The sequence below is a fragment of the Eptatretus burgeri genome, chromosome 12 (genome assembly GCF_056783735.1).
Source record: "Eptatretus burgeri isolate ZD-2024b chromosome 12, Ebu_testis_v1, whole genome shotgun sequence".
Taxonomy (NCBI): Eukaryota; Metazoa; Chordata; class Myxini; order Myxiniformes; family Myxinidae; genus Eptatretus; species Eptatretus burgeri.
The window spans coordinates 12,443,663-12,471,645 of NC_140972.1; the positions used below are offsets into that span (position 1 = coordinate 12,443,663).

Below are 27,983 nucleotides of genomic sequence, written 5' to 3' on the forward strand. Positions count from 1 at the left end.
GGGACAAGGTGTGCGGAGACGTGTGGTGGCTGCCGCAGCCATACCAGGAAACTGGCAGAACTTCCTACAAGTGGACAGCAACAACACCGAGCTGTTCAGGTTCCTCTCAGCAGCTCTCATGGAATGGTTTGACCAGGAGGACAAGCAACTCATCATTACTGATGGAGAGGCAGTGCTCAGCAAGCCACTACTGCCACATCTGACCTCACTTGCCCCATGTAACCATGAAGAAGCTGACAGTCGGATGTTGCTGCATGCATCTCATGCAGTCCAGCATGGACACCATGCAATACTCATCCAGACTGTAGACACCGATGTTGTGGTGCTGGCAGTATCCCTGGCACAGGAGTTGCAACCAGAAGACAAACTGTGGCTGGCATTCGGAACAGGCCAGAGTTTCCGATACCGAGCAGCACACGAAATAGCAGCTGGATTGGGACGAGAGAAAGCTCGTGCACTGCCAATGTTCCACGCTCTAACTGGATGCGACACTGTGTCTAGTTTTCATAGACATGGCAAGAAGACTGCGTGGGCAGTCTGGATGGTACTGCCAGAACTCACTGAGGCGCTGCTGCTGCTGTCCTCTGCACCTCATGACATACCAGACGATGCAATGCGCATCATCGAGAGGTTCGTGATCCTGTTGTATGATCGAACTAGCAAATGCACAGACATCGACAAGGCCAGGAGGAAACTCTTCGCAAGGTAGAACAATGTGCAGCTCATCCCTCTAACGAAGGCAGCTCTGGAGGAACATGTCAAGAGGGCAGTGTATCAAGGTGGACATGTGTGGGGTCAGATACTGCTGCCAGCACCAGAGCTCCCTCCACCAACCAACTGAGGTTGGTCAAGGACTGGAGAAGGACAGTACACACCTTACTGGACCAGGCTGAGGCAGCTCACAGCTGCATTGAGCTGGTTTCTTGCAAATGCAAGAAAGGGTGTGTGAGGCGCTGCAAGTGCAAAAAGGCTGCCCTTCAGTGCACAGCCCTCTGTGTGTGTGAATGGGACTGCACATGACGATGAGTCAACAACATACATGTACTTGTGGCAATGCTGAACTTGTTAACATGACACTGTTTATGTACATGTATCTTCAGTACCGTTATATACCTAGCTTCAGATACCAGTACACCTCACCTCAAATACTAGACCATGTAGCATGTCAGTATTATACCTAAGACATTTACAGAACTAAGACATTCTTTTCAAAGTATTGTGTTGAATCCAATATTTGCCTAGATAATTTCCAAATAAAATTATATAACAGACTGTGATAGATAATATTAAGTTGAAAATGGTACCATTGGATTCCTTGCCCCCAAAAACATACATTTAGATACCAGAATCAAGTCAACAGCTGCATTACGTCCAGAGATAATAGCAAATGTAGATTTCAAGTGGCGGCCATTTTGAAATCCAATATGGCGGACATAAAGAGAGAATTTCAAGTGGCCCAATATCTGAAAATGTTCGCAATATATTAATGTACATTTGTGCCAAATTTGGTGCTTGTATCACAAAATGCACAACAGGTTTGCTATGCTGCTGCACTATTCTGTTTACCTTTATTGCTTCAGCTTTATTCGTTTAAGTTTTGTTGATCAAGTTACATGAGGTGTGTTTTTTAATTGTCAAACAGACTCGGGGTTGACAAACACTTTCAAAAATGACGTTTTCAAAAAAAAAAAAAAAATTTTTTTGTGAATTAAAACCTCGGTGTGAGGTCTCATAAACGACCAGTATGTTTTTTTTTTCATTGCCAATAAATTTGACAAAAAGGGGGTCATTTTTTCCTTAAACCAGGTATCCGAAAAAAAATATTATATTTACCACGTGAACTACGATAAAAATATAAAAGAGCTCGATATTAATAATGGTATATAATAATTTTATGCAGGGGTTCCCTGAGACATGAAAACTATTTCAAGGGTTCCACAAGGGTAAAAAGGTTGAGAAATGCTGGTATAGACTCTAAAGATCTTGAGTCGATCCACTCTGTGCGAGTTTCTGTATGTGACGTCAACACTGCGATTCGCTGAAGTCAACTTTTTTTAGGGGCGGGGCATAGCAAGTTGTGAAAGGCACCAGAAATGATCGAAATATTGGTTTAATTATCCCATTTTTTATTTTTTTTTTAAAAAACATGGGTGATTTCTTCACTAGGAAGGTCAAGTTAATATATAAATAACCAGAAAGTTTTGCATGTCAGGGGACCTTTAAGGTTCAACTCACTTCATCAACCAACAAGGTAAACATGAAGATCAAGGAGCTTTCCAAAGAAGTCAGACATAAAGAGGTGGAGAAGCACCGTTCAGGAGAGGGTTATCAGAAGATTTCAGTCACTCATTATCCCTTTGAGTACGGTGAAATCCATCAAAAAGAAGTTGAAGATGTATCATACTACTCAGACTCGACCCAGATCAGGTTGTTCATCCATACTCAGCAGCCGGTCAAGCAGGAAACTGGTTGGGGATGTTACTGTAAATGCAAAAATGACTTTGAAAGATCTGCAAGGCTCTATGTACGAGATGAGGGAAAATGTTCATCAATCAACAATATCACGTTCCCTTCACAAAGCTGGCCCCATGGATAGGTCATAAGAAAGAAGCCATTACTGAAAAAGACACATCTTAAAACTCGTATGAAGTTTGCGATAAAGCAGGAGTAAAGTTTTGTGGTCAAACGAGACAAACATTGAACTTGTTGGTCTAATTTCAAAGCGTTTCATCTGGCACAAGCTGAACACTGCATATTACCCAATCAACACCATCCCAACTGAAAAGCATGGTGGTGTCAGCATCATGGTTTCGGGCTGCTTTTCATCAGCAGAGACTGGCAAGCTTGACAGGATAGAAGGGTCGATGGACGGTACAAATTACAGGAGAATCCTTGATGAAAACCTGCTTGAATCAGCCATGAATCTGAAACTGGGTAGGAGATTCACATTTCAGCAGGACAATGACCTGAAGCACAAAGCCAAAGCCACACTGGAGTGGCTGAATAAGAAGTAAATAAATGTTCTTGAGTGGCCCAGTCAAAGTCCTGACTTGAACCCAAACATTTATGACGAGACTTGAAGATTGCAGTCCATTGGCCATCCCCATCAAACTTGGCAGAACTAGAGCAAATTTCAAATGAAGAATGGGTAAACTTTTCACCATCTCACTATACAAAGCAGGTAGAGATCTACCCAGAAACACTCAGAGCAGTCATTGCTGTCAAAGGTGCTTCCACCAGGTACTGACTTATGGGGCTGAATACTTTTACAACCAGTGAATTTTAATTTGTACATGTTTTTTGCAGGCATTCCTGACATGTAACCTCCTTCAACTTTAACAGTGTTTTGTTTGATCTCAGCAGTTATGAATTAAAAAGTTCATTTGGAATTTTTTTTCCTACATAATTTGTAATTCATCTAAATGTGGCATCATTGGTAGGGGGTGAATACTTTTGCAGGTCACTGTATGTATGGAAAACAAAGACCCACTTATATCTCTCACCTTTGACTGGAGGGAAAAAACAATTAGCTCTCACCTCATAAATTACCTGAAGTGGTTTCGATTATAATTAAATTGACTCCTCCCATGCTCTTCTCGCCAAAAAAAGCTGCATAAAGCAACCATGAAAAGCTACACAAGGTAATCCCTTTGCCGTTTCTAACCCTTCGCAGAGTTGCTCTGATTACCTGTATATGGTCCTGATTACCTTGCGTATTTCAATTAATCCAACAGACAGTCCATCCTTGTACACCACCAAAAGGAGCCCACTCTACATGTCCCTTGTATTTAAATGAATGGCTTCATTTTACAAGAATTGATTTTTTTGTGTCTTCTAACCTTTCCTGGAAGCCTCACATTGTTTGTTAAGAAACTTTCTCAAAAACTTAAAAATCACCAGGGAGGTGACGTCCCAATAGCATTTGACACAAGTTCTACTTCCCAATCATGTGGAGTAAATAAATCCCCAGGGTGGTGAAAACATATCCACAAGGACCCTGATTTGGACCTCCATGGGCTTTTAATAACAATTTGAGATATTTGGCCCACGGTTGTCTTGTGGTCTCCTCGCTGCCCCTTCTTTCCCGTGATTATTTTGGTCATTCTTTTGCTCAACATGCTCCCCAGGTCCCTTGCCAATGAACCTTTAATAGGATGACTGTTCAAGCCTCTTCTTGCTCGTTCAGTCATAACATTGTAATTCCCCATGACAGGGCAAATGTTTCTTCATTTTCTCTTTCTCTTTCTCTTTCTCTTTGTCTCTCTCTCTGTCTCTTCCCCCTCACCATCTCTGTCTCTATCTCTGTCTCTATCTCTATCTCTATCTCTATCTCTATCTCTATCTCTATCTCTATCTCTCTATCTCTCTATCTCTCTGTCTCTCTCTGTCTGTCCGTCCATCTCTCTCTCTCTCTCTCTCTCTCTCTCTCACTCTCGCTCACTCTCTCTCTCTCACTCTCTCTCACTCTCTCTCACTCTCTCTCACTGTCTCTCACTGTCTCTCTCTCACTCTCTCTCACTCTCTGTCTCTGTCTCTGTCTCTGTCTCTGTCTCTGTCACTGTCTCTGTCTCTGTCTCTGTCTCTGTCTCTCTATCTCTATCTCTACCTCTCTCTCTCTCTCTCTCTCTCTCTCTCTCTCTCTCTCTCTCTCTCTCTCTCTCTCTCTCTCTCTGTCTCTGTCTCTCTGTCTCTCTCTCTCTGTCTCTCTGTCTCTCTATCTCTCTCTCTCTCTCTCTCTCTCTCTCTCTCTCTCTCTCTCTCTCTCTCTCTCTCTCTCTCTCTCTCTCTCTCTCTCTCTCTCTCTCTCTCTCTCTCGTCGAGTGGAGTGTCATGGCAGCTGTGTGGTCTTGGTGAGCTGTGATCTGCCCTGTTTTTTCGCCTTTCTATCCCCTTTCGCATCGTTTTTCACCTCCTTTCCTTTGTTTCCTTCTACGCATTGTTATTTGTGCTCCCACCCTCCCCTCTTCGTTAGACCTTGCGCTTCGGCCTTCCCTCGCGCCGTCATCACCCCACCCCACCCTGCACATCTGTCCTTGTTATTTCACGGTTTGCCCTTCGGTTCATCTCTTCCCCTTCCCTCACCACCACCCTGTTTTCTCCTTGCACACCTTTTACCTGAGATAGGGAGAGAAAGAGCCCACAGCTTCTTGTGGATAACTTTTTGTTGGCGGCCCATCCCGGCCCTTCAACTGATCGTTTTTTTTCCTCACTGTAGCTTTGTTTATTTCCTTTGGAAACCTGTTTTGGCTTGTATTTAATTACTGCACGAGAGCAATCGCCCCTCCTCCCCCTCCTAAATATGACTTATTATTCCCGTTATTCGGCATTTGAAGCATTAACATGAAAACATGGCGTCGTCTGCGTCCCGCCCGACGACATCAGCGTTGAGGATCTCGTTATCGCTACAGGAAACATCGTCGGAACTGACAAAGTTCGTGCAGCCTCGTGAATGAACAAACATGTGGTTATCTTCGTGTCTGAGACAAAACTGGTTCACGAAATCGTATCGACCGGACGATCAACAGACGACGGACATTTCGTGCTCGTCTCCCCTCTGGACACACCGGCTGTGAAGGTCATTATCTCGAACGCTCCTCCTTTCCTGAAGAATCAGACGCTGATCTCCGAACTATCTCGTTATGGTTCTGTGGTTTCTCAGATCACCATGTTACTTTTACGGAGCCAAGATGATTGGACGAAGCATGTGATGTCTTTTCGGAGACAAGCTTATGTGGTGCTTCCTCCCTCTAACGCTGAAAGAACCTTGAACATCGTTTTAAAATTCAAAATTGATAATCATGATTACCAAGTCTACGTAACCACTGACACCCTGAAATGTTTCGAATGTGGTAATTTCGGACACTTGAAACGATCTTGCCCAAAGGCGACTTCGTCAAACGATGAAACAAACCTCGTCAACAAGAATAGGTCTTCTTCTTCTTCTTCCTCGACTGTGAAGGAAATTAATCCCGTGTCCCGTTATAACCCCCAGGCTTCCCAGCCCGAGAGTCTAAACAGCAAAACGAATGTTTGGGATGGTTTCACCGTCGTTTCATCAAGAAAGAGAAAGACTTTACCTGATGGTCATTTAACCCAGAACAAAGGAGCATTTACAAACGAGGAATCTGTCGGTAATGTTCTTGCAGTTGTGACTGACGTCACTTGACAAGGCCTACCCGGAATGGACCCGGTATGGACCCGGTACCTACGGCCAACAAGTTCCACCTACTTGCCGGTGAGGACATCGACGTCTCCCTGACAGAGACCGCTTTACCTGTTATCGAAGTAAACAAAACTGTTTCACTCGTTAAAAACTCTCCTCTTGGAAAGTCCATTGACGGTGATACACAGACCACTCGTGATGATCCTTCTGTCACTTTGGTAAATGTTAACCCTGAATCCTTGTCAGCAGGAAATAACGAAGTGAATATTAACCCTGTTACTGCTCCCATCTCATCACGTGTTGAAGCTGGAAACGTAGGAAATGTTAAAATGGATGTTTTGCGAGAGACCCCCCAAGTACTGTATACCTCCACGCCGTTGGACGTCGATAACACCGTTACGGTTGAGGGAAGCGAGATCTCTACATCCGCTGATGGTGTTTCCGTTTCATCAACTCCCCCGATTATTTCTGTTACTTCACCAGGAGATGTTCCCACAATGGAAGAGCACATAGACGTGGTAACCAGTACAGATCAATACCTGCCAACCTTTTTTGAAGGAAAAGCGTTAGGCTGGCGTCGCACGCGTCCCTAGGGGGTCTGGGGGCATGCCCCCCCCCGGAAATTTTTCAAAAAAATGAAGTGAAATGGTGCAATCTCCTGCATTTTGAGACCACAGTAAGCTGAAATATATCAACATATTTTTAGAGTGAAAAAGAGAAAACTTAACGTGGTTGATCCACTCACCAATCTTTATTTTTCGAAGACATCATGATCATCAGTCACGTTTCCATAAATTACTGACTGTCCAAGCTCCACATGTACTGTGTGTGCCCATACGTGTACACAAGAGTTTACATAAACTCACTGATACATCTTTATGAATGAAATGACTGGCCACTGATTTCATAACATATTTACAGTTTACCTCACGCGAAGCCTTGATACACTTGAACTCTGTTGTCCAACTTGGCTTAAACTCGTTGACCCAGCGTGGGGGTGGTTTTTTTGTTTTCGGGTGTTTGCATTGTTGTCGTGCACTGAAGCGATGAGTCCTCTCTGTTAACTTCAGTCTTTGATCATGAATGTAAAATGCCAATGGCGCGTTGTCTGGAAATGAATGCCCGCTGTTTCCTGTCGTCCCATTGGTCAAGCTTAGTTTGGAAGCAATAACCAATCGCTGACGAGATAAGAAATCGAGGTCAGGCACGAGTTTTGTAGGATGTAGAAGCAGCCGCGTGTAATACGATCTTGGCAGTGAGAAACGAACGCAAAACTGAAAAAAACACAACTATTTTTTTTTCCAATAATAATTTCCAAATGCGGCATGTCTGACTAATTAAATCGGTAGGCGTTGGGAGCTATAGAAAATCGGTAGGCTACCGCGCAAATCGGTAGGGTTGGCAGGTATGCAGATCCGTGTGTCAATACTGACGCCAGTATCGATATGCAGGACAGTACAAACTTGTGTGACTCGGAAACTAAAACCGACTCTAACGAATCTGACCTGGAGGAAGCAAACAGGAACAGTCAGGTGGAAACGGTGGAGAAGCTGACCGGTCAAGGTCCTACCCTCCCTGAACAAATAAGACTCTTCTTTCAAAATACTTACAGGAAACGCAATATAAACCTGACGGAATACTTTCCAGATCTACCGTCCTTCCTTGAGTGTGCTCAGGCTATCGTACGTAAGCCTGACTTATTCGGTTTCCACCAGACACACTGTCACCGCTTAAAAAAATTGATCGCCAAGGCGAAAAGGGATTCTAATCAATTATCCCACTTCTGATCTTATTCTTCGAAGCTATTATTTTCCTCATGGCCAGTTTCAATATTGGAATGATAAATGTTAATGGTGGTGGGAGTCCACTCCGCAAGATCCAAATTAAATAGCTGGTAGATACACTTGTGATTCCGTCACACCAAGCTGTCCGGCTAACAAAAAATACAAGAGGTCAACGGTCTTGACATAGCTTTGTTACAAGAGACCCATGCCGTCCGATCTGTTCAGGCTCAGTGGCGACTATTTATGGACATGGAATGTTTCTTTAGTAACAACTCCACGTCGAAGGCAGGCATCATGTTTGTCGAAGGGAAACATTTCCATCCGTCTTGCCTTAAATTTATGAGTATTATTGATGGACACCTTGCCTCCGTAACCTTCTCTATCAATCAGATCAAGTTCACAATTCTCAATGTGTACGCTCCAAGCAAAAATGACGAGCGGATCTCCTTTTTTTTGCCAAACTGAGAAAATTCCTGCAAACACTGGATTTGCAGACTTGTCTAATTATTGGTGGTGATTTTAACTGTACTGTTAATGCTTCATTTGACCGGGACGGGCCGGAACCCCAACCATTTACCGCAAAACTTTTTGCAAACATCATTGCGAAATATAATCTTCATGATATTTGGCACATGCAGCACCCTTCTGATCGGTCTTGTACATGGTGTCGTTGTTTAAACAACCACATCTCACTCACAAGGCTTGATCGCATCGATGTAAATTCTCATTTATTACATGGAGTTTATAAATCCGATATCGTGCCTTCTGGTTTCTCTGACCATTCCCAAGCTCGAGTATTTATTCAACTTTCTAAACCATGTTCAGGGAGCTCTCACTGGAAATTCAAGAACAGTTTACTAGAAAACCTCAACTTCATTCAGGCCTTTGAATCCTTCTGGACGGCTCTCCTAGAACAGTAGTTAAGCTGTTCCGTTAACCTGCTGATACGGTGGGATTTAGTAAAAACCCAAATTAAAGGGTTCTGTCAACAGTATCAGTTTTTCTTAACAATACAAGGGCTGACCATGAAGTGAACAAAATATTTCAGTTAGAGATTTTACAACTCCAACGGGTCATCGGACAAAATAATAGTAACATACAAAAATCCTTAACTGAGAAACAGTCCTTATTAAAGGAAATAACCGAGAGGAATGCACGTGGTGCCTTAGTTCGGATGAGGGTGCGACACCTGAACGAGGCAGACGTACCAACCAAGTACTTCTTTTCCTTAGAGAAATGTCTTCCCACTAAACGGCTTTCTCAGCTGCGATGAGCAGATTCATCCATTACCTTTACACAATCAGAAATCAAACTTTTTGTGAAGGAATACTTTTCGAAAATATATTCAATGGAACAAATAAATCCTGTCAGTGTCGCCTCGATCTCCGTAGGCCTGCCAGTGTTGTGTGAAGATGGGCGTTCCCAACTGGAAAGACTCATTACTTTGGAGGAACTTGGCACTACCCTTCACGGCCTTGCCATTGGGAAAGCACCTGGTTTGGATGGACTTACAACCGAATTTTACAATAAGTTTTGGCACTTATTGGGTCCAGAACTCATAAACACCTTGAACGTAAGCTGCCAGCTTGGAGAGCTACCTCAGAGTTGCCGACGAGCTCTTCTTACCCTCATCCCAAAAATGGGAGACATGCTGAGTATTGAAAATTGGCGTCCTATCTCCCTGTTATGTACGGACTATAAGATATTATCAAAAGCCCTGGCATCGTGACTTACTCCTTATTTATCCTCGTTGTTGAAAGAAGACCAATGTTACTGTGTCCCAAAACGTTCCATTTTGACAACATCTCCCTTGTGAGAGACATCATTGAACTGTGCAAGGAAAACCCCAAAGATTTAGGACTTCTTCTCCTTGATCAGGAGAAAGCCTTTGACCGTGTTGACCATCGGTACCTTTTCGAAGTACTTGAGCAGTTTGGACTTGGTTCAACCTTCATCTCTTATATTAAAATACTATACAATAATATTTATAGTGTGCTTAAGATAAACAATGAACTTGTTGCACCTTTGTCTGTTAACAGGGGAATTAGACAAGGTTGCCCTCTTTCCGAGTTGCTTTATGCTCTCTCCATCGAACTCCTACTGGTTTCTTTGCGCTGTAGACTAACAGGGGTTAGTTTGTCCCAGCTTGAACGGCCCATCAAGGTACTGGCATACGCCGATGACGTGTGTGTATTCGTACAAGATATCAATTACATTAACATTGTTCGTTATTGTTTGTCCTTATTTGAAAAGGCTTCTTCAGTCAAAGTAAATTGGAACAAAACGAGCGCCCTTTGGCTCGGTCCGTTGTGCTACTTTGCGCCAAGACTTCCTACTCCACTGTTATGGACCAATGATGGTGTGAAATACCTTGGAGTGTTCTTAAGTAATAATACCACAGTAGCAAAGAATTGGGCTGATCTGCTTGAGTTTGTTGAGGGTAAACTGCAAAAATGGAAAGGTCTGATCACACAACTGTCATACGTGGAAGGGTCTTGGTCATCAGCACACTGATGGCCTCTACCTTATGGCACAGGTTCTTCATGCTGCATCCTCCAGCGGCGTTGCTTCAACAGCTCCAGAAGTGCTTCGTGTCCTTTTTCTGGGACGGAAAACACTGGCTGCGACCTGGGGTCCTCAGTTTATCACTGACTGATGGAGGCCAAGGTCTGGTCGACATAAAGAGTCGGCTAATGGCCTTTCGACTCTCGGTTGCTCTTCGCATGCTATACACGCGACCCTCTCCACCATGAGTCAACGTCGCTCATCACCTTTTGCAACAGGCTGGGAGGCTAGGCTATGACCACTCTCTTTTCCTGATGGACCTTTCCAAAATCGACACATCCCCCCTCTCTGGTTTCTACCAGAGCATACTAAATGCGTGGCAAGCTCTGACAATAACAAGAGCTACACATTCTTACACGAAACAGATGTTTCTGGAAGAACTTTTGTTCTACAACTCCCTTTTCCATGATATGCCTCCCGATGGGTGTTTTATTCAACGCTTTACCGACAAGGGCGTTAAATCTGTCGCAGATCTTCTCAGCCCAAACGGCAGCTGGATCGGAGTTGATGCATTGGCAAGCCTGGTCGGTGTGCGATCCTCTCGAATCGTGGCACACATATTATGTTGTGCGTTTTGGACATACACACGGCTTGCACCTGCTTGGGAGCAGGATCACCAAAGCAATGAACAAAATGCACATCGGATACCTTCTCTCTCTCCCTTTCCTGAACTCGTATGTGCTTTTCCTCTTGCCAGCCCTCTTCCTTGTGCCCCTTTTAACGTAGGCTTCAATGGCCTTCCCAAACAAAAAGACCTTTATTTGGGTTGTGTAAAATTTCTTTCACTACGGCAAATAACACAGCAGAAGGTTCGATGGAGAGACCTCTTACCTTGTTCTCCCCCTTATTTTCCTAACTGGAAAGGTTTTTATCACCCTCCTGTACCACCACGACATGGCGACCTCCAATGGAGACGAGTACACTGGATCCTTCCTTCTAATCACGTGTTACACCATTTTTCAAATCTGCTTGTAGATGAATGTCCTTTTTGTAAGAAATCTGAAAACCTTTTTCACATCAATGTTGAATGCCAACGGTTGGCACCTTTATTTATTTTACTTCGGAATTGTTTTGTAAGGTTTGGTTTGATTTTTAACACTTGTGTGTTCATCTATGGAATGGATATCCCACACAAAAATTCCAATGCTGTGTTAGTCAATTTCCTACTTGCTCAGGCAAAGATGGCGGTATATAAGTCAAGGAAAAGACAACTCGATGGTGTTGGAGTAAATGATGAAGATGCTTTGTTTTTGTTCCAAAACCTTGTAATAAGTCGCGTTAAATTGGATTTTGCTTTCTTTTCAGTAACTGGAAGATTACCGCAGTTCGAATCAAAATGGTGTATAAAAGAAGTTATTTGCAAAATCCGAGAGGAATGTCTATCCAATCCTTTTGTGAAAGGTTTTGTATATAATCCACCCGATTCATCCTTTCCCTTCTTCAGAAAATTTTTCTTGGTTTTCTTTCTTTCTCTGAAATGAAAATGTAACTCCCATTTGGGGGCTTTCTTTTCTATTTTTATAATAAAAAGATACAAAAGTCAAAAGTCTTTCTCTCTCTCTCTCTCTCTCGCTCTCTCTCGCTCTCTCTCTCTGTCTCTCTCTCTCTCTCTCTCTCTCTCTCTCTCTCTCTCTCGCTCTCTCTCTCTCTCTCTCTCTCTCTCTCTCTCGCTCGCTCTCGCTCTCTCGCTCGCTCTCTCGCTCTCTCGCTCTCGCTCGCTCTCGCTCTCTCGCTCGCTCTCTCTCTCTCTCTCTCTCTCTCTCTCTCTCTCTCTCTCTATCTCTCTATCTCTCTCTCTCTCTCTCTCTCGCTCTCGCTCTCGCTCTCGCTCTCGCTCTCTCGCTCGCTCTCTCGCTCTCTCTCTCTCGCTCTCTCTCTCTCGCTCTCTCTCTCTCGCTCTCTCTCTCTCTCGCTCTCTCTCTCGCTCTCTCTCTCTCGCTCTTTCTCTCTCTTTCTCTCTCTCTCTTTCTCGCTCTCTCTCTCTCTCTCTCTTTCTCTCTCTCTCCCACTGGTGATTCGTGAGCTGAGTGCAGTGTCATGGCGGCTCCTTGTGTTGGGGCTTTGTAGCTGTCCGTGTTTGTGGTTTGTCTCTCCACCCTCCCCTTTGCGGAGGTCAAAGGGCGGAGGAGCTCCTTGTGAGCCAACGGCCATCCATATCTAGTGCCCAACTGAGTCTGCGGACGTCCTCCTGCAGTTGGGTCACTTCTTATTAGGAGGTTGGTGGCAGGATTTGCACTCCGGCCACCGTAAAACCCTTCATTCCGCAAAACGCAAAAACGCAAAAAAATCTGAAAACCCAGTCCGTGGGAGTACCTCCTGTGCAGCTTCCCTTTGCAGGGCAGCTCACCGGATGACGGGATTGGGGCAAAGCCTTCGGGACCCCCAATCTTTGATAGGAGGGAAACCACGGGGTAACATCCCTGGGTCAGATTGCGGGAGAGTGTGTCGGAGTGGTGCTGAGGTGTCGTCCACCAGACGGCGGTCTCCTTGGGTTAACCTGAGGCGGTCCCTTCGGGTGGGTGCCTGGAATGTCCTTTCCCTAAAAGAGGATGATCACCTGTCTCTGTTATCATCTGAGCTCAAGCGTTTGGACATCGGGATTGCAGCTCTCTCTGAGGTTCGGAGACCGGATTGCGGCGAGATAATGGTGGGTGGTTACACCTACTATTGGTCTGGTCGCTCTGATGGTTACCATACCCAAGGAGTTGCTGTAGCTGTGTCCAACAAGCTGACCCCAATGATAATTGAGGTAACACCGGTCAACGAGCGTATTATGAGATTAAGGATTCGTCACTCCTTAGGTGTCATTTCCCTGGTCTCTGTTTATGCTCCGACTGAGGCGAGTGATCTCACCGTGAAGGATGCATTCTACGCCACACTCGAGTCTGTGGTTGATCAGTGCCCCAGACGAGATACACTTCTAGTCTTGGGGGATTTCAATGCATCGACTGGAACTGATAGGGATGGTTATGAGGTGTGTGTTGGTCCCCATGGGTCAGGAACTATGAACCAGAAGAGCACTAAGTTCCTTGACTTTGCAAGAAGTCATGGACTTAGGGTGGCTGGTTCATGGTTTCAGCGCCCACAAGCTCATCGCTGGACTTGGTATTCCAACGCTGGCGGTGTGGCAAAGGAGATTGACCATGTCCTCATTGACTGTCGTTGGAGGATGATCCAGAACTGCAGGGTCTACCGGAGTGCTCAGTTCCTCAATACTGACCACAGGCTTGTTGTAGCAACTCTAAAGCTGCACCTTAAATCCTGGAGAATGGTACCATCCCAGCCTAGGCTGGATGTTGCCAAGCTCAGGGATGAGAGAGTAGCTGAGGAGTTTGCGAACAGGCTGAGTGGACACTTGAGGGGTCTGGGTGCTTTGGGGGTGCTGAAGAGTTGTGGAGCGCCTTCAAGACCACCGTCCTTGATGTTGCTGGTGGATGCCTTGGAGCTCACCGCAGGGCAAAGAAGAATTTTGTCTCTCAAGGGACACTGGATACCATTGACCAGAGTCGCAGGGCCAGGCTGAATGGCAGAGCTGAGCTGTTCAGGGAGCTGAGGTGTAAAACTGTATGTGCACTGAGGGTGGACAAGGAGGCCTATGTGCGAGGAATCTGTGAGGGGGTAGAGCATCACCTGTGGACAGGTGATTCTCGTCCCGCTTACAGGGGAATTCGCGCATTACGTTCATCCAAGCCCATCCCTCGGAGCACTACAGTTCGAGCAGAGAGTGGTAGGCTCTTGACAGAGGAGTCTGAAGTGAAGGCCCGCTGGGCCGGTTACTTTGAGCGGTTGTACCAGGCTGATCCCCCAACTGTCGAGTTGGACGTCAAGGGTGTTACAATCCCTGTTGCTGACCCTCGAATCAACTGTGGTCCACCTATGCTTGTGGAAACACGGGCTGCGGTGAACCAGTTGAAACGGGGCAAAGCTCCAGGGATCTGTGGCATCCATGCCGAACTTCTCAAGGCTGGTGGAAATGCTGCACTCGTGTCGTTGCATGCAGTTTTGTGCTCTGCCTGGAACACAGGCATCATCCCAACTGACTGGAAGAGGGGCCTTGTTGTCCCTCTCTGGAAAGGGAAGGGTGATCGCCAAGACTGCAACAACTACCAAGGGGTGACGCTGCTCTCAGTGCCGGGCAAGGTCTTTGCTCGGATAATTCTCGATAGGGTTCGCCACCATCTGCTTGAGCACCAGCGTCCAGAGCAGTCAGGCTTTACACCAAAGAGGTCAACGATTGACAGTATCCTTGCCCTTCGTGTCCTCACCGAACGCAGACGAGAGTTTCGGCAGGGGCTGCTTGCAGCCTATGTTGATCTCTGTAAAGCGTTCGATTCAGTGAATCGGGATGTCCTCTGGAGGATTCTTGGTCTTCGTGGGGTGCCACCAAAACTGATCGATCTGATGTCTGAACTCTACTCTGGTACTGAGAGTGCTGTGAAGTGTGGTGGTACCATCTCTGACTTATTTCCAGTTGTTACTGGAGTTCGTCAGGGATGTGTACTTGCCCCCACACTTTTCAGCACTTGTATGGACTGGATTCTAGGGAGGATGTCGGAGAGATCAAGTTGCGGTGCGTCATTTGGGAATGTCAAGATCTCGGACCTTGACTTTGCAGATGATGCAGTCATCTTCGCGGAGACTTTAGACATCCTCTTGGGGGCCCTCGAGGTGCTGAATGAGGAGTCGGAGCCGTTGGGATTATGGGTTTCTTGGGTCAAAACTAAGATCCAGGCTTTCGGTGACATCTTGGATGCTGCTGTCCTGTCTGTGTCTGTTTGTGGTGAGGATGTTGAGGTCGTGGAGAGATTCACTTACCTTGGCAGTGATATTCATGTCTCTGCTGGCTGCGAGTCAGAGGTCAATAGACGTTTGGGTCGGGCCTGGGGAGTCATGGATTCACTGGATCATGGGGTGTGGCGCTGCCGGTACCTGTGCGGGAGGACGAAAGTCCGAGTCTTCAGGTCCTTGTTACTTCCAGTCTTGCTCTATGGGTGCGAGACTTGGACTCTGACCAAGGATCTGAGACGGAGACTTAATTCCTTTGGTACCAGGTCTCTTCGGAGAATCCTTGGCTATCGCTGGTCGGATTTTGTGTCCAACGAGCGGTTGCTGAGAGAGACTCGGATGAGATTTGTCACCTGCATAGTCCGTGAGTGTCAGTTGCGGCTGTATGGACATGTGGCTCGTTTTCCTGACTCTGATCCTGCTCACCAGATTCTCTCAGCGAGGGAGTCTCATGAGTGGAGGAGGCCAGTGGGTCGACCACGTGCCTCATGGTTGCAACAGGTTGACTATCATCTCAAGGAGATGGGGATGGGCCTGGCATCTGCCTGGGGGATGGCCAGCCGGAGGCCCCTGGAGTACCGGCGGAAAGTGGACGCAGCGACGCGCTGTTCTGGCACATGCTCCCATACCTGACCTCCCCTTTGCAGTGTGTCTTTGTGTATTCCCCCTTTCAAGCTGACCCCCCTCCCTATTGAGACAGAGTGAGAGAGTCGAGAGCACGCGGTGGTGTTACCGGTGAGAGTTCCCCATTTGGGGCGTTTCCCTCCTCGTATTTCTCACTTTGTGTTGTAAATTATAATCTATTTCTCCTTTTTTCGTTATTTTTATTTTTATTTATAGATTTTTTAGTTTGTTTATCAGAGCCTTTAGGCTTCGTTAATACATTTTTTTAATTTAAACGTGGAAACGATGGCGGATAGCTCTCTTAACACGGCTTTTGAAACTCTAACCCGGAAACATGGGTTAGTTTGTACGCCTCCGTCGGGAATCGACGTGGAGGCTGTTGTCCTCGCTGTTGGGGAGATAATCGGTTTGGAGAATGTAAAAGCAGCTCCTCGTATGAATAAACGTGTGGTAATCTTCGTTTCCACAGTAACCATGGTTGCTCAAGTAGTTGAGCATGGGATTTTCTTTCCTCCCGACGTGTTTCTCCAGGAATGTCCTCTCGACACGCCGGCAGTTCGGGTTTCCCTTTGTAATATTCCTCCGTTCATTAAGAACACAGAACTGGTTAACAAACTTGGTTCTGTTGGTTCTCAGTTTCTATGATTCCTCGACGAGGGAAAAATAACTGTTTAAAACATATCGTGTCCTTTCGTCGTTTTGTTTATATGATTTTACCGCGTGGTGTAACCTCATTAAATGCGGAATTGCCCTTCAAGGTTGAAGGGTACACTTATAGGGTCTTTGTCTCTCCAGAGTCTCCAGTTTACTTTGAGTGAGGCGAATGTGGTCATTTACAAGACTCCTGCTCGAATAGGACCACGGGTGGAGTCACGAGCCTGGCTGATGATGTACACCAGGGTGCTACTGAGATCACCGTTGATAATGTTAAGAGTATGGGTGCTGAGAGTAAACCTTCGCTCAAGTGGTTAGTAAAGGAGCGCAGCCCCCTCCTCAGCACTCACCTCCAGCTGAAGTAAATTCCTCAACCTCCTCTACTTTCAGGGTCGGTTGAGGATCGCGTGATAAATATCGGGAACTTATGTGTTGTTCAGACAGCACCCGCGAATCTTGGGTGTTCTGAGGTTCAACTTCCATGTAAGGTTGATTTTAGTCCTTGTTTGTCCCTTGTTGAACCTTGTGTTGATCATGTCCCCCCTCCCTCAATGGGGAGTGGTGAATGTGTACTAACTAATGTGTCTGTGTGTGATTGACTCATCCAGTGAGGTAGCTGATTCTTATCAAGCTCATGTGCAGCAGAATACTCAGGATGAAATCTCAGTGTTGCTTTGTTGAGCCAGTTTCTTCGGCAATGGATTCTCGATGTAATGATTGTGACTCTGATGGGGATTCTTCTGTTGCCTCACTAAGTGATGGTGAGGCCGACCTCCCGTCAGAGCGTGTCTCTGGAGATTCCATCCCTCCGACTGAAATCATGGATTTCTTCCAAAAAAAACTTATCGTAAAAGGCGTGGGACAATTAGCGATTTCTTCGCTGATACTCGCGCCTTCATTATTGGTGCTCGGGGTGTTGTACAACAATCCGCAACCCTTCATGTTTCTGATAACTCGCTTCAAAGATTGAAAAGGTATCTTGTTACAGCAAGGAAAGAAGTAAACCTGTAATGGTTGAAGTGCTGCTTATGTCTTCATGAACATGGCCAGTTTGAATGTTAATGGCGGACGCAGTCAGCTGCGTTGGTCGCAGGCTTTGCAATTAGCCAGGAAGGAAAAAATTGATATCCTCTTATTACAAGAGACTCGTGCCACTCCAGACTGTATGGCTAATGGCAGCAACAGCTGAATGGCACTTGGTTTTTGAGTAATACAGATTCTGTGAGCGAGGGTATTGCTTGTTTTTGTTTGTCCACCTTTGTCTGTCTCTCCCCCTATTTTTAAAGAAATCATCCCAGGCCATCTCGCCTCTGTAGAGCTTGAATACAATCAGAAACGATTTGTTTTTGTTAATGTCTGCGTTCCAAGTGACAGTACAGATAGAACAGTCTTTTTTTGTTTAAATGATTCCTTTAATTTCTTGCAACACATATCTTCTCATTCCCTGTTGTGCTGAGCGGGGGACTTTAACTGTTCTTTGAACCCAACTTTCGATCGGAACAGTGCAGAGCCACATCCAGCATCAAGTAGGTCTCTTTCCAACATTATATCACGCCATGATCTTAACCATATATGGCGACAACAACACCCGAACCGACAACAATTTAGCTGGTGTCGACTTTAACTAAATCATCTTTCACTTGCTCGACTTGATAAATTTTACATTCCTAACTCTGCTATCAATCTTGTGACACGTACAGATATTGTTCCTTCTGGTTTCTCCGATCATTCCTTAGTAAAACCGTGCTTGTCACTTCTTGGTTTTAAACACCGCACATTGTACTGGTGTTTTAATACGTCCCTTCTGAGCGACCCTCTTTTCAAGTCATCCTTCAAGGTTTTTTGGGAGAGGGTTGTGTATCTACAACATCAGTTTTTAGCTCGCCTGTTCGAAGAACAGAGAGCTATAGCGATACCCCCGGCATGAGCGTGAAAATGTTAAATTTTTTGTATTACGGAAAAACTCCTCGACGGATTTCGACGAAACTTGGTGGGGGGGTAGGTATGGTCCAAGGATCATGCCATTAGATTTTGGACTTGGTCCCCCCCAAAAAAAAATTGTTAGAGAAATTATTTTTTTTTGCATTTCTACATGTTTTAAGTGATTTTCAACCCCCCCCCCCCCCATAAAAAAATTGTTGGAGAAAAAAAAAATTTTTGCAACTTTTTTTTCAACAAAATTTCGATTTCTTTTTTTTTCATTTATACATTTTCATTTTAAGTGATTTCCAACCTCCCCCCGGGCCCCAAAAAAAAATTGTTAGAGAAAAAAAAATTTTTTTTTTTGCATTTCTACATGTTTTAAGTGATTTCCAACCCCCCCCCCAAAAAAAATTGACAGAGAATTATAAAAAAATATTAATTATTAGACTCGTCTTTTAAAAACGATAAATGTATAAACAGGTGAGCATTGGGTGGCTTTGACACCAACTCTGGTTCAATCTCTGTCAGTGGTGGGACTATGCCAAGGCGCAAATCCGTGTCTTCTGTCAGCAATGCAAAACTAATTGCTCTCGAAGTAAACAATTATGTATCGACGCCTTGAAACAAGAGGTTCTTCGACTACAAGGAGGGGCTAAGGACCTCAGTGATGATAAAAGGTGTTAACTCCTCGATGAAAAACAAACTCTGCTTAAGGAATTAGATCAAGGAGATGGTATCGGTGCCTTAGTCAGGCTGAGAGTCAGTGGTTTACTGTCTGCAGACACATGGTGTAAAGATTATTTCAAGTTTGAGAAGACAACCAAGGCTCGCCAGCAATTACTTAGTCTTCGGTCGAGTGATGGGCATATTCTGGATAACAATACAGAAATTGTCCACTTTGTTCGAGCGTATTTCGAGAGCGTGTTTTCTTTTCAATCCAACGATATGCCTGCAATGCAAAATATTGCAACTAATTTACCGCAGATAGATGAGCATCAGCAACACTTCTTGTATGAAAACATTAGTCTCAGTGAACTTAAAACTGCGCTGGACAGTCTTGTTGACCATAAGGCTCCTGGCTTTGATGGGTTGCCAGCTGAATTTTATAAAACTTTCTGGGGTATGCTTGGCTCTTTTTTGCTCTCAGTATTTTTATACAGCCTCGAGGATGACTTATTACCCCTTAGTTGTCAATGTGCAGTTGTTTGCCTTATCCCTATAAAGAGGGGGCTGCAACTGATCCAGAACTGGTGCCCAATATCCCTTCTCTGTGTAGATGATAAGATTTTTGCGAAAGCACTTGCTAACCGTGTGAAGACTGTTTTAAGCATGGTTATACATCAGGATCAATCGTATTGTGTTATACACAGATCTATGCATGATAACATTTGTTTGGTACGAGACTTGTGGGATGTGTGTGACATCCAACAACAATAGACTGGTCTCTTTTTTTATTGATCAGGAAAAGGCTTTTGACTCTGTTTGTCATGAATATTTGTTTCACATATTAAAACAATTTGGTTTTGGCCCATCTTTTATTTCTTGTGTAACTTTATTATATTATCACGTTTTTAGCTTGATTAAAGTTAACGATGGTCTCTGTCTACCTTTGCGGATTGGGAGGAGAATTCGGCAAGGTTGTCCCTTATCTGGAATCTTGTACTCTCTTTGCATCGAGCCCCCTTTGATTCGTTTAGGATCCTCTCTTATGGGATTTCCAGTGACTCCTTCAGAAGAACCCGTTGTTGTTTCGGCTTATGCTGATGATGTATGTGTCGCTGTTCGCAACAATAATGATATTACTATGTTGTTTGAGTGCCTACATGTTTACTCTCAAGCATGTACAACACAAATCAATTGGTCTAAATGTAAAGCAGTTTGGGTCGGCTATACGCCACCTTCTGGCCTTCCAACTCCCTCTACGAGTTTGACATGGGCAAAAGAAGTTGTAAAGTACCTTGGTGTTTATCTCGATACCCCTGGTTTTGTCAAAAAGAATTAGGATGGTTTTGCTCCACAGAATTAACAATAAGCTGAATAGATGGAGAGGAATTTTATCAACTTTGTCTTTCAGAGGTTGTGCCTTGGTTATTAACAACTTAGTTTCCCCTCTGCTATGACATAAGATGATTGTCCTGCAGCCACCTGTAACATTGGTGTCACTGATCCAAAAATGTTTACTCGACTTCTTCTGGGATGGCAAACATTGGCTTAAACCAGAGACTATTTGCCTTCCACTGGGGGAATGGGGGCCATGGACTTGTGGATATTCGTTGTCGGATGATGGCCTTCCATATCTCTACTGCTCGTCGTTTTCTATTTCTGGAGGCCTTGCCCTGGAAATAAACTGCGAGCCTTATACTGAAACAAGCCGGCATGCTGGGCTACAACCGGAACTTTTTTTCATGTAACTGCAACATGTTGATGCCCTGTTGCTCCCTGACTTCTACCAAGATGTCCTGCATGCCTGGCAGTTCATCTCAACAACTCAGCAAATGGAAACATATAACAGAAAAAGGTTCCGTCAAGAACCCCTGTTTTATAATGCTCTCTTTCCTGAAATTCCTCGCTCACGCACCTTCATGCAGCATGTTTTTGGTGTTGGTGTGAGCACAACTTGGGACCTTTGTGATTGTAATAGGAACAGCTGGTTCTCTGCAGGATATATTCAAGAAAATACTGATATCAGATCTTTGAGGAGTGTAGCCCAGGTACTACAGGAAGTCCTGAAAGTCTTTAGGCGCTTATGCCTGAGCTTCACTGCTGACATTGGTGATCACCATGCACCGCCACAGTTATGTGTTAGCTATAACTTGCCAGCTGATAACTCCATGACATCTATTTTGCTATCCTCATCGCCACTCTCCAGTAAAGACTGTACCGTTTGTGCCTTTCAATTTGGTTTTCCTCATTACGGCCTGTTTCATTTGGGGCTTGACGGAAAGAAAAACTGCCTTCTGCAGCTTCCCTCCCATCTGCAATGGTCTGCGATATACATTTCACCAATTGTTAAAAGGACTGGTGATATTGCCTGGAGACTCACCCATATGGTGCTGCCTTCCAATGTTTTACGACATCGGTTTAATGAAATTAACACAGAGGCAAGTCCTTTCTGTATGCTCTCTGAAGACCTTTTCCATGCATATGTAGATTGTGCAAGACTGACGTCTCTTTTTGAGTTATTATCACTGTTGTTACATCGGATGAACTTTTCTTTCTCTGTGCGTTTTTTTTGTTTTTGGAATACCACTTGGTTGCAAAAAGAGCTCAGAGACTGCTCTTGTCAATTTCTTGATTTCTATCGCAAAACTGCCAATGTACAAGACAAGTAAAGTAAAGCTCCTTGCAAATGCTGATATTTTATGTGATGTAGTTGTAGTCTTTAAGGCTGTTGTCATGGCTCGGCTACGTATGGAGTTCTTTTTTTGGCAATTGAAAGATGATTTGCAAACCTTTGCGCAAAAATGGTGTGTAAAGGGAGGTTTTTGTAAAGTCGATGTTGGTGTTTTGAGTTTTTTATTATCATGTCAAAAGGTGTTGTTGGGTTGCACATGTTTGGAACTTTAGTGGTTTTGTGATTATTTGTGTGACATGCGTGATTTTCTTTCCTTTATAAATAAAAGAGCTTCAAAGGTCAAAGTCTCTCCCTCTCCTCTCTTCTCTCTTCTCTCTCTCTCTCTCTCTCTCTCTCTCTCTCTCTCTCTCTCTCTCTCTCTCTCTGCCTCTCTCTCTCTCTCTGCCTCTCTCTCTCTGCCTCTCTCTCTCTCTATCTGTCCATCTCTCCATGTGTCCTGTCTCTGTCTCTATCTCTATCTCTGTCTCGATCTCTCTCTCTCGATCTCTCTCTCTCTCTCTCGCTCTCTCGCTCTCTCTCTCTCTCTCTCTCGCTCTCTCTCTCTCTCTCTCTGTCTCTCTCTGTCTCTCTGATCTCTCTCTCTTTCTCTCTCTTCTCTCTCTCTCTCTCTCTCTCTCTCTCTCTCTCTCTCTCTCTCTCTCTCTCTCTCTCTCTCTCTCTCTCTCTCTCTCTCTCTCTCTCTCTCTCTCTCTCTCTCCCTCTCCCTCTCCCTCTCTCTCTCCCTCTCTCTGTCCCACGGTCCTCCTTTCTCTCTGTCCCTCTCTCCCCTTCTCCCCTTCGTGTCCACTCTTTTTTAATCCCCATAAATTCAAGTCAAAAATAAATATACTTTGTCTTTAATTTCACCTTTCTTATCCTATACAGTGCTGAGGGGGGGGGGGGGTTGGGGGCTAAATGGCAATGTGTTCCTTCAACTTCATCCTACTTGTATCAATAAATGTATAAAGATAATGCTTCATTGTTCTGGGAAGAAGATAATTCTTAGGTTTTGGTGTCATTGTCAGACATACTATTTTAATGCATTATACTTCTCACAAGTGAATTTAGTTTAAACGAATGTACATTGCATGTGTATAATTTATCATCTCCATCAGTGCATTAACCACCTGTTTGATGTGTCTCCATAAAGGGTGAATTGTTACAACGCTGTCAATTGTCAGAGTCCCTTTGGTGGTTTCAAGATGTCAGGAAACGGAAGGGAGATGTAAGTGTGTGATATTTAATCGATTCAAATATTCCCAATCAACTTCAGCAACACAATACACTTCCCTTTAGTTTGCTTGGAAACTCGTCATGACGTCCCGGGGATGGGAAGGAGGAGGATTGAGGGTAGTGGGTTGGGGGAGGGGGCATTGAGATGACCTTTACTCATTAATTGGTCAGTTCTTTCATTTGTACATCTCTTCATGCTTTCACACATTGTGTCCATTTTTGAACAAAACAAGCATTATTGGAATTGTGGAATAGTTTTGGTAATCATGTTTCTTAAACTGCTAATTATGAACACTTAGCTTCTCTCAAAATAGCGATTTTATTTGTGTTGGTAATTCGAGTATGAGATGAGCACATTTCCATGAGGTTGGATCCCTTTCCCCGAGTCTGGGTCCATTTCCCCCCCCGAGTCTGGATTCAATGCACTGAGGTTAATCTCAGCATGACGCATAAAATAAATAAATTGATCAGGTGGAAAGTGGAACGGAGTGTTTCCATATTCACTAACAAGATGCACGTTATTACAAACTCGGTACGAATCCAGTCACGAAGCAAGAGAGGCAATTGAGATGAAACTGTGCGGAGTTTTTGTGTGATCTCAATCTCGATGTCATTTGCGAAATACCTTGAAATGCAGAGCTCACCACTGTGAAGATGAACCAAAGAACGAACAAGAAATAGGAATCAGAGATTGTAGACCCATGCCAGGACTTGTTTTGTGTCGTGTATTTTTTTTTGACACATTCATGGAAGGATGTACTACATGAAAGGTCGTTGATTGCAAATGAAGGGTCTCAATAGTCTAGTGGTAAATGTGCAAAGGTCTGAAAACTCTGAAAACTTGTAAAGGTTAAATGGTCTGAAGGTCAAAAGGTCTGAAAAGGTCTAAATGGGTCTTAAAGGTGAAATGGTCTCACGTATCGAAAGGGTCTTAAAAGGTCAACGGGGGTTTAAGGGTGTAATTCAAGTTCAAAATGGTTGGAATTGTTTGAAGGGGTCTAAAAAGACTCTGAGGGTCTTCAGGGTTTTAAAGGATCTAAGAGGATCTAAAGGCTTTGAGGTCTAAGGGTTCGAAAGGGTTTGAGAAGACTATGAGAAGTCTATAGGGTCTTAGGGGCCTTTGAGGTATATGGGGTCTTAGGGTTCAAAACGGTCTTGGGGTTTCTAGGGTTTAATAGGGTCTTAAGTGTCTTAGGGGGTCTTTGGGATCTTAATGGTTTTATGGGTCTTAGGGGTCTTCAAATGGTTTAGGATTCTACAGCGTCTAATGTAATTAATACACATACTTACGTTCTGTGAGGACAAACAGACAAACAAGCAGTCATAGACTGGTACTTACGAAATCGTCAACTTGACCTCTGACCTTGTCTAATAAAAGCTGTCTCGAGAGAAGGTAGCAACGCAAACCAGAAGTTTCTATGATGATTCTGCACCAAACCATCAAAAATCGCATGTTTTGGATGTTTGACCTCACTGTGACCTTCACCTTTGACCGATTTTGACCAAAATCTAATCAGCGCTAGCCATCACCCTCCTGAATCACGTGGTGTAATTTGACATTGGTAGCTTCTTCCGTTCTCGAGTTATCATTTTTTGGATGTTTGATCTCACTGTGACCTTGACCTTTGACCGAGTTTGACTAATATCTAATCAGCACTAGCCATCACCCTCCTGAATCACGTGGTGTAATTTGACATTGGTAGCTTCTTCCGTTCTCGAGTTATCGTGCCTACAAATAAAGACACAAACACACACAAACAAACAAACAAACAAGCAGTCATAGACTGGTACTTACGAAATCGTCAACTTGACCTCTGACCTTGTCCAATAAAAGCTGTTTCCAGAGAAGGTAGCGACACAAACCAGAAGTTTCTACGATGATTCTGTACCAAACCATCAAAAATTGAATGTTTTGGATGTTGGACCTCACTGTGACCTTGACCTTTGACCGATTTTGACCAAAATCTAATCAGCACCAGCTATCACCCTCCTGAATCACCTGGTGTAATTTGACATTGGCAGCTTCTTCCGTTCTCGAGTTATCTGTACCAAACCATCAAAAATCGAATATTTGACCTCACTGTGACCTTGACCTTTGACCGATTTTGACCAAAATCTAATCAGCACTAGCCATCACCCTCCTGAATCACGTGGTGTAATTTGACATTGGTAGCTTCTTCCGTTCTCGAGTTATCGTGCCTACAAACAAACAAACAAACAAAAAAAAAACATACAAGCTGACTAACATATCTTGCAAAAACTTCGTTTTGGCAAGATAATAAACCAATGTCACCCGCAGGGTGACCCGTATCTTGCCAAAAGGTGACCACGTGTGACTTCTTTAAGGTCACACTGAGGTGAACAGAGCTGCTATCCACCAGGAGTGACTCCTTGAGGAATATCTGCCTACGAGAGATTCCGATGAGAATCGTTCTACAGAATAACCGTGAAAAATATGCGTTTGCCTCATCACGTCACCAAATGACGTCATAATGTCTCAAGGTTGACATATCTAGAAAGCACTCATCGAGGTGTTCAATTTGAGGTACTACACGATATGGTTCCTAAAACTTGAAAATTTGACCTTGGGGTCAAATATGTTTGACCTCAGGCGCTAACCATGAAGGTCAAGGCCAATCGCCACCAAAAATTAATCAGCTGAGCGCCAGACCATGAACTATATTCCCATGAAGTTTGAAGACGATCCGATCAAAATTACTCAAAAAATAAGGATTTCGTCGACTCCCCTGATTTGCGACAAAGTGACCTTGACCTTTGACCTTCAAAATTTTATGCGCTGAAAGGGACCTCTATAGGCCTCCGATATGCGAACTTACAAAAATTTCCAATGATAACTGTGCTCTGCAGAATTTTTTATATGTGATTACAGACAAAAAAAACAAAAAACATACAAGCTGACTAACATATCTTGCAAAAACTTCGTTTTGGTAAGATAACAAACAAACAAACAAACAAACAGAAACGGAAGGCATCAATATACTTCCGAAATCTTTAGATTTCGTAAGGAACAAATGGACCCAGATGCAATACCCTGTCCTCTGGCGAGGGTAACAAAAACAATGTATGAGAGTTCAATGGATTACTGTTGCTTTGGGAGCACTCTATTTATTCTCTCCATGGAAGAGGTTTAGGAGCATGGTGAAAGTTGTGTTCATTGTTACCTCCACCACCATAGGTCGACGGAGGTTATGTTCTCACCCCTGCCTGTTTGTCTATTTGTCTGTGTGGAATATCTGAAAAAGTTGTGCACGGATTTGGATGAAACTTCGTGGACTGATTGGGTGTACAACAAGGATGAATTGATTTGATTTTTTGGTGAAGATCCAAATCCAGATACGAAATAAATTTTTTTTTTTTAAGTGATTCTTCACCATTGAGAGATGGGGCCAAAAACGATTTATATTATGACATCTCAGAAAGTTGTGCACAAGTTATGACAAAACTTGGCGAATGAGTTGTTTAGTTGACAAGAACAAGTCGATTCGATTTTGGTTCAAGTCCGGATCCAGATCCGACCTATCAGTTGAGATACAAAACGTCCACTGTTCAGCCTGGTTTGCAGGATGTTCTCCTTGACATCGATTCCCTACCTCTAGCGGAACCCTCTCTATCACTCCAGATTGTGCATCTTTAATGTTGTTAGCACTTGGGACGGGTGGAAACGGCTCGTCCATTCATCGTGTGACGTGTTAACGCATCTTGTGTTCGGATTCAGACTCGTGGGATTCCAGCCAGAATGCCCTTCCATGTTTTACATCCATTGGTATTTAACAAGCGTGTCGCGTGTTTTATGTTCATCGATTTTGCAGTTAACCTTTGATATATTTTCCATTGAATGGGATAAGTACAATTTGTCTGTTTATTGCAAAAATTTAAGATTTTCCCTTTATTTTAGCCTTCATCTCCACCAGTACCATTTACTAGTGTGGTCACGTTCATTTCCTCCCACTGAATGAACCACTACTTGACCCTTGACATCCGTGAAGCTGCATATGCGTTGTGTTCCAGGGGTGAGTACGGCCTGCAGGAATACACCGAAGTGAAAACGGTCACCATCAGGCTCCCGAACAAGATGCTGTGATGGGACGGGCTCGGATCCCTGAATATCTGCGCATCGACGATGATCCATGAAAGCCACTTCGATTGACCTTTCGGGGATGAACGGAACAAGAAATTCGACTTCTCGTGGCACGTCCACGAAGTCACCCAGAAACAGCACTTCACCTGCTGCCACGGTGTTGCTGCAAGCAGTTATATTTCCTCAAAAGGTTAAAAAAAATTTTTTATGAAGCATTCATTTTAAACGTATGAGGTTCATTTAAATACTTCATTAAATGACAAACGTATATGGGATTCATAGACAACCAAATTATGAATAAAGCTTTAATTCCCAACGGTGGATGTGAAGGACCGTCACGGTGAACTTGGACGGTTTCGTAACACACATGAACACATGAAAATGTAATACAAACCAAAAGGGTAACTCTTGTATGCACATGGAAATCGTGTTACATGCAAGTTTTAATACAGTAACCGTAATAAATATTTCACCCTTTAATTTACCCAAACAACAACTCTTGATTCACAACTAAACTTGGAGGGTCATTCATGGTGATCCTGATGAGCGATGACGAGTTTGTGCATTGTTTGTTTGGTCAGGAATTTCAAAACAACGTTTGTTCAAACTCCGATACCCACCTTGCGTTCATTTCAACCACTGGCTCAAATTTACCTTAATACAGTCGAGTGTCGTTGTAACGAACATACGTAATCCAAAACAGAGCCCTTCTGGCCCGATATGAAAAAAACTAAATGAACTAAAACTTACAATTCCAATACATGTATTCATATCAAATTTATGTCAGTATCTCAAATAACAATAAAAATTATTCAACGT

At 44.0% G+C, this 27,983-nt stretch overlaps 1 protein-coding gene across 3 annotated transcripts in view; it reads left to right on the forward strand.

Moving 5' to 3' along the window:
* LOC147015113 (aldehyde dehydrogenase 1A1-like) overlaps positions 1 to 27,983 on the forward strand; it is a 153,244-nt gene extending 125,261 nt beyond the window's left edge. For all 3 annotated transcript variants that reach the window (XM_085849547.1, XM_085849548.1, XM_085849546.1), the window contains 2 exons: positions 22,983 to 23,057; positions 27,095 to 27,983. In XM_085849547.1, the coding sequence (XP_085705673.1) occupies positions 22,983 to 23,057; positions 27,095 to 27,167 (148 nt within the window). In that variant the 3' untranslated portion in view covers positions 27,168 to 27,983. The remainder of the gene's footprint in view (positions 1 to 22,982; positions 23,058 to 27,094) is intronic.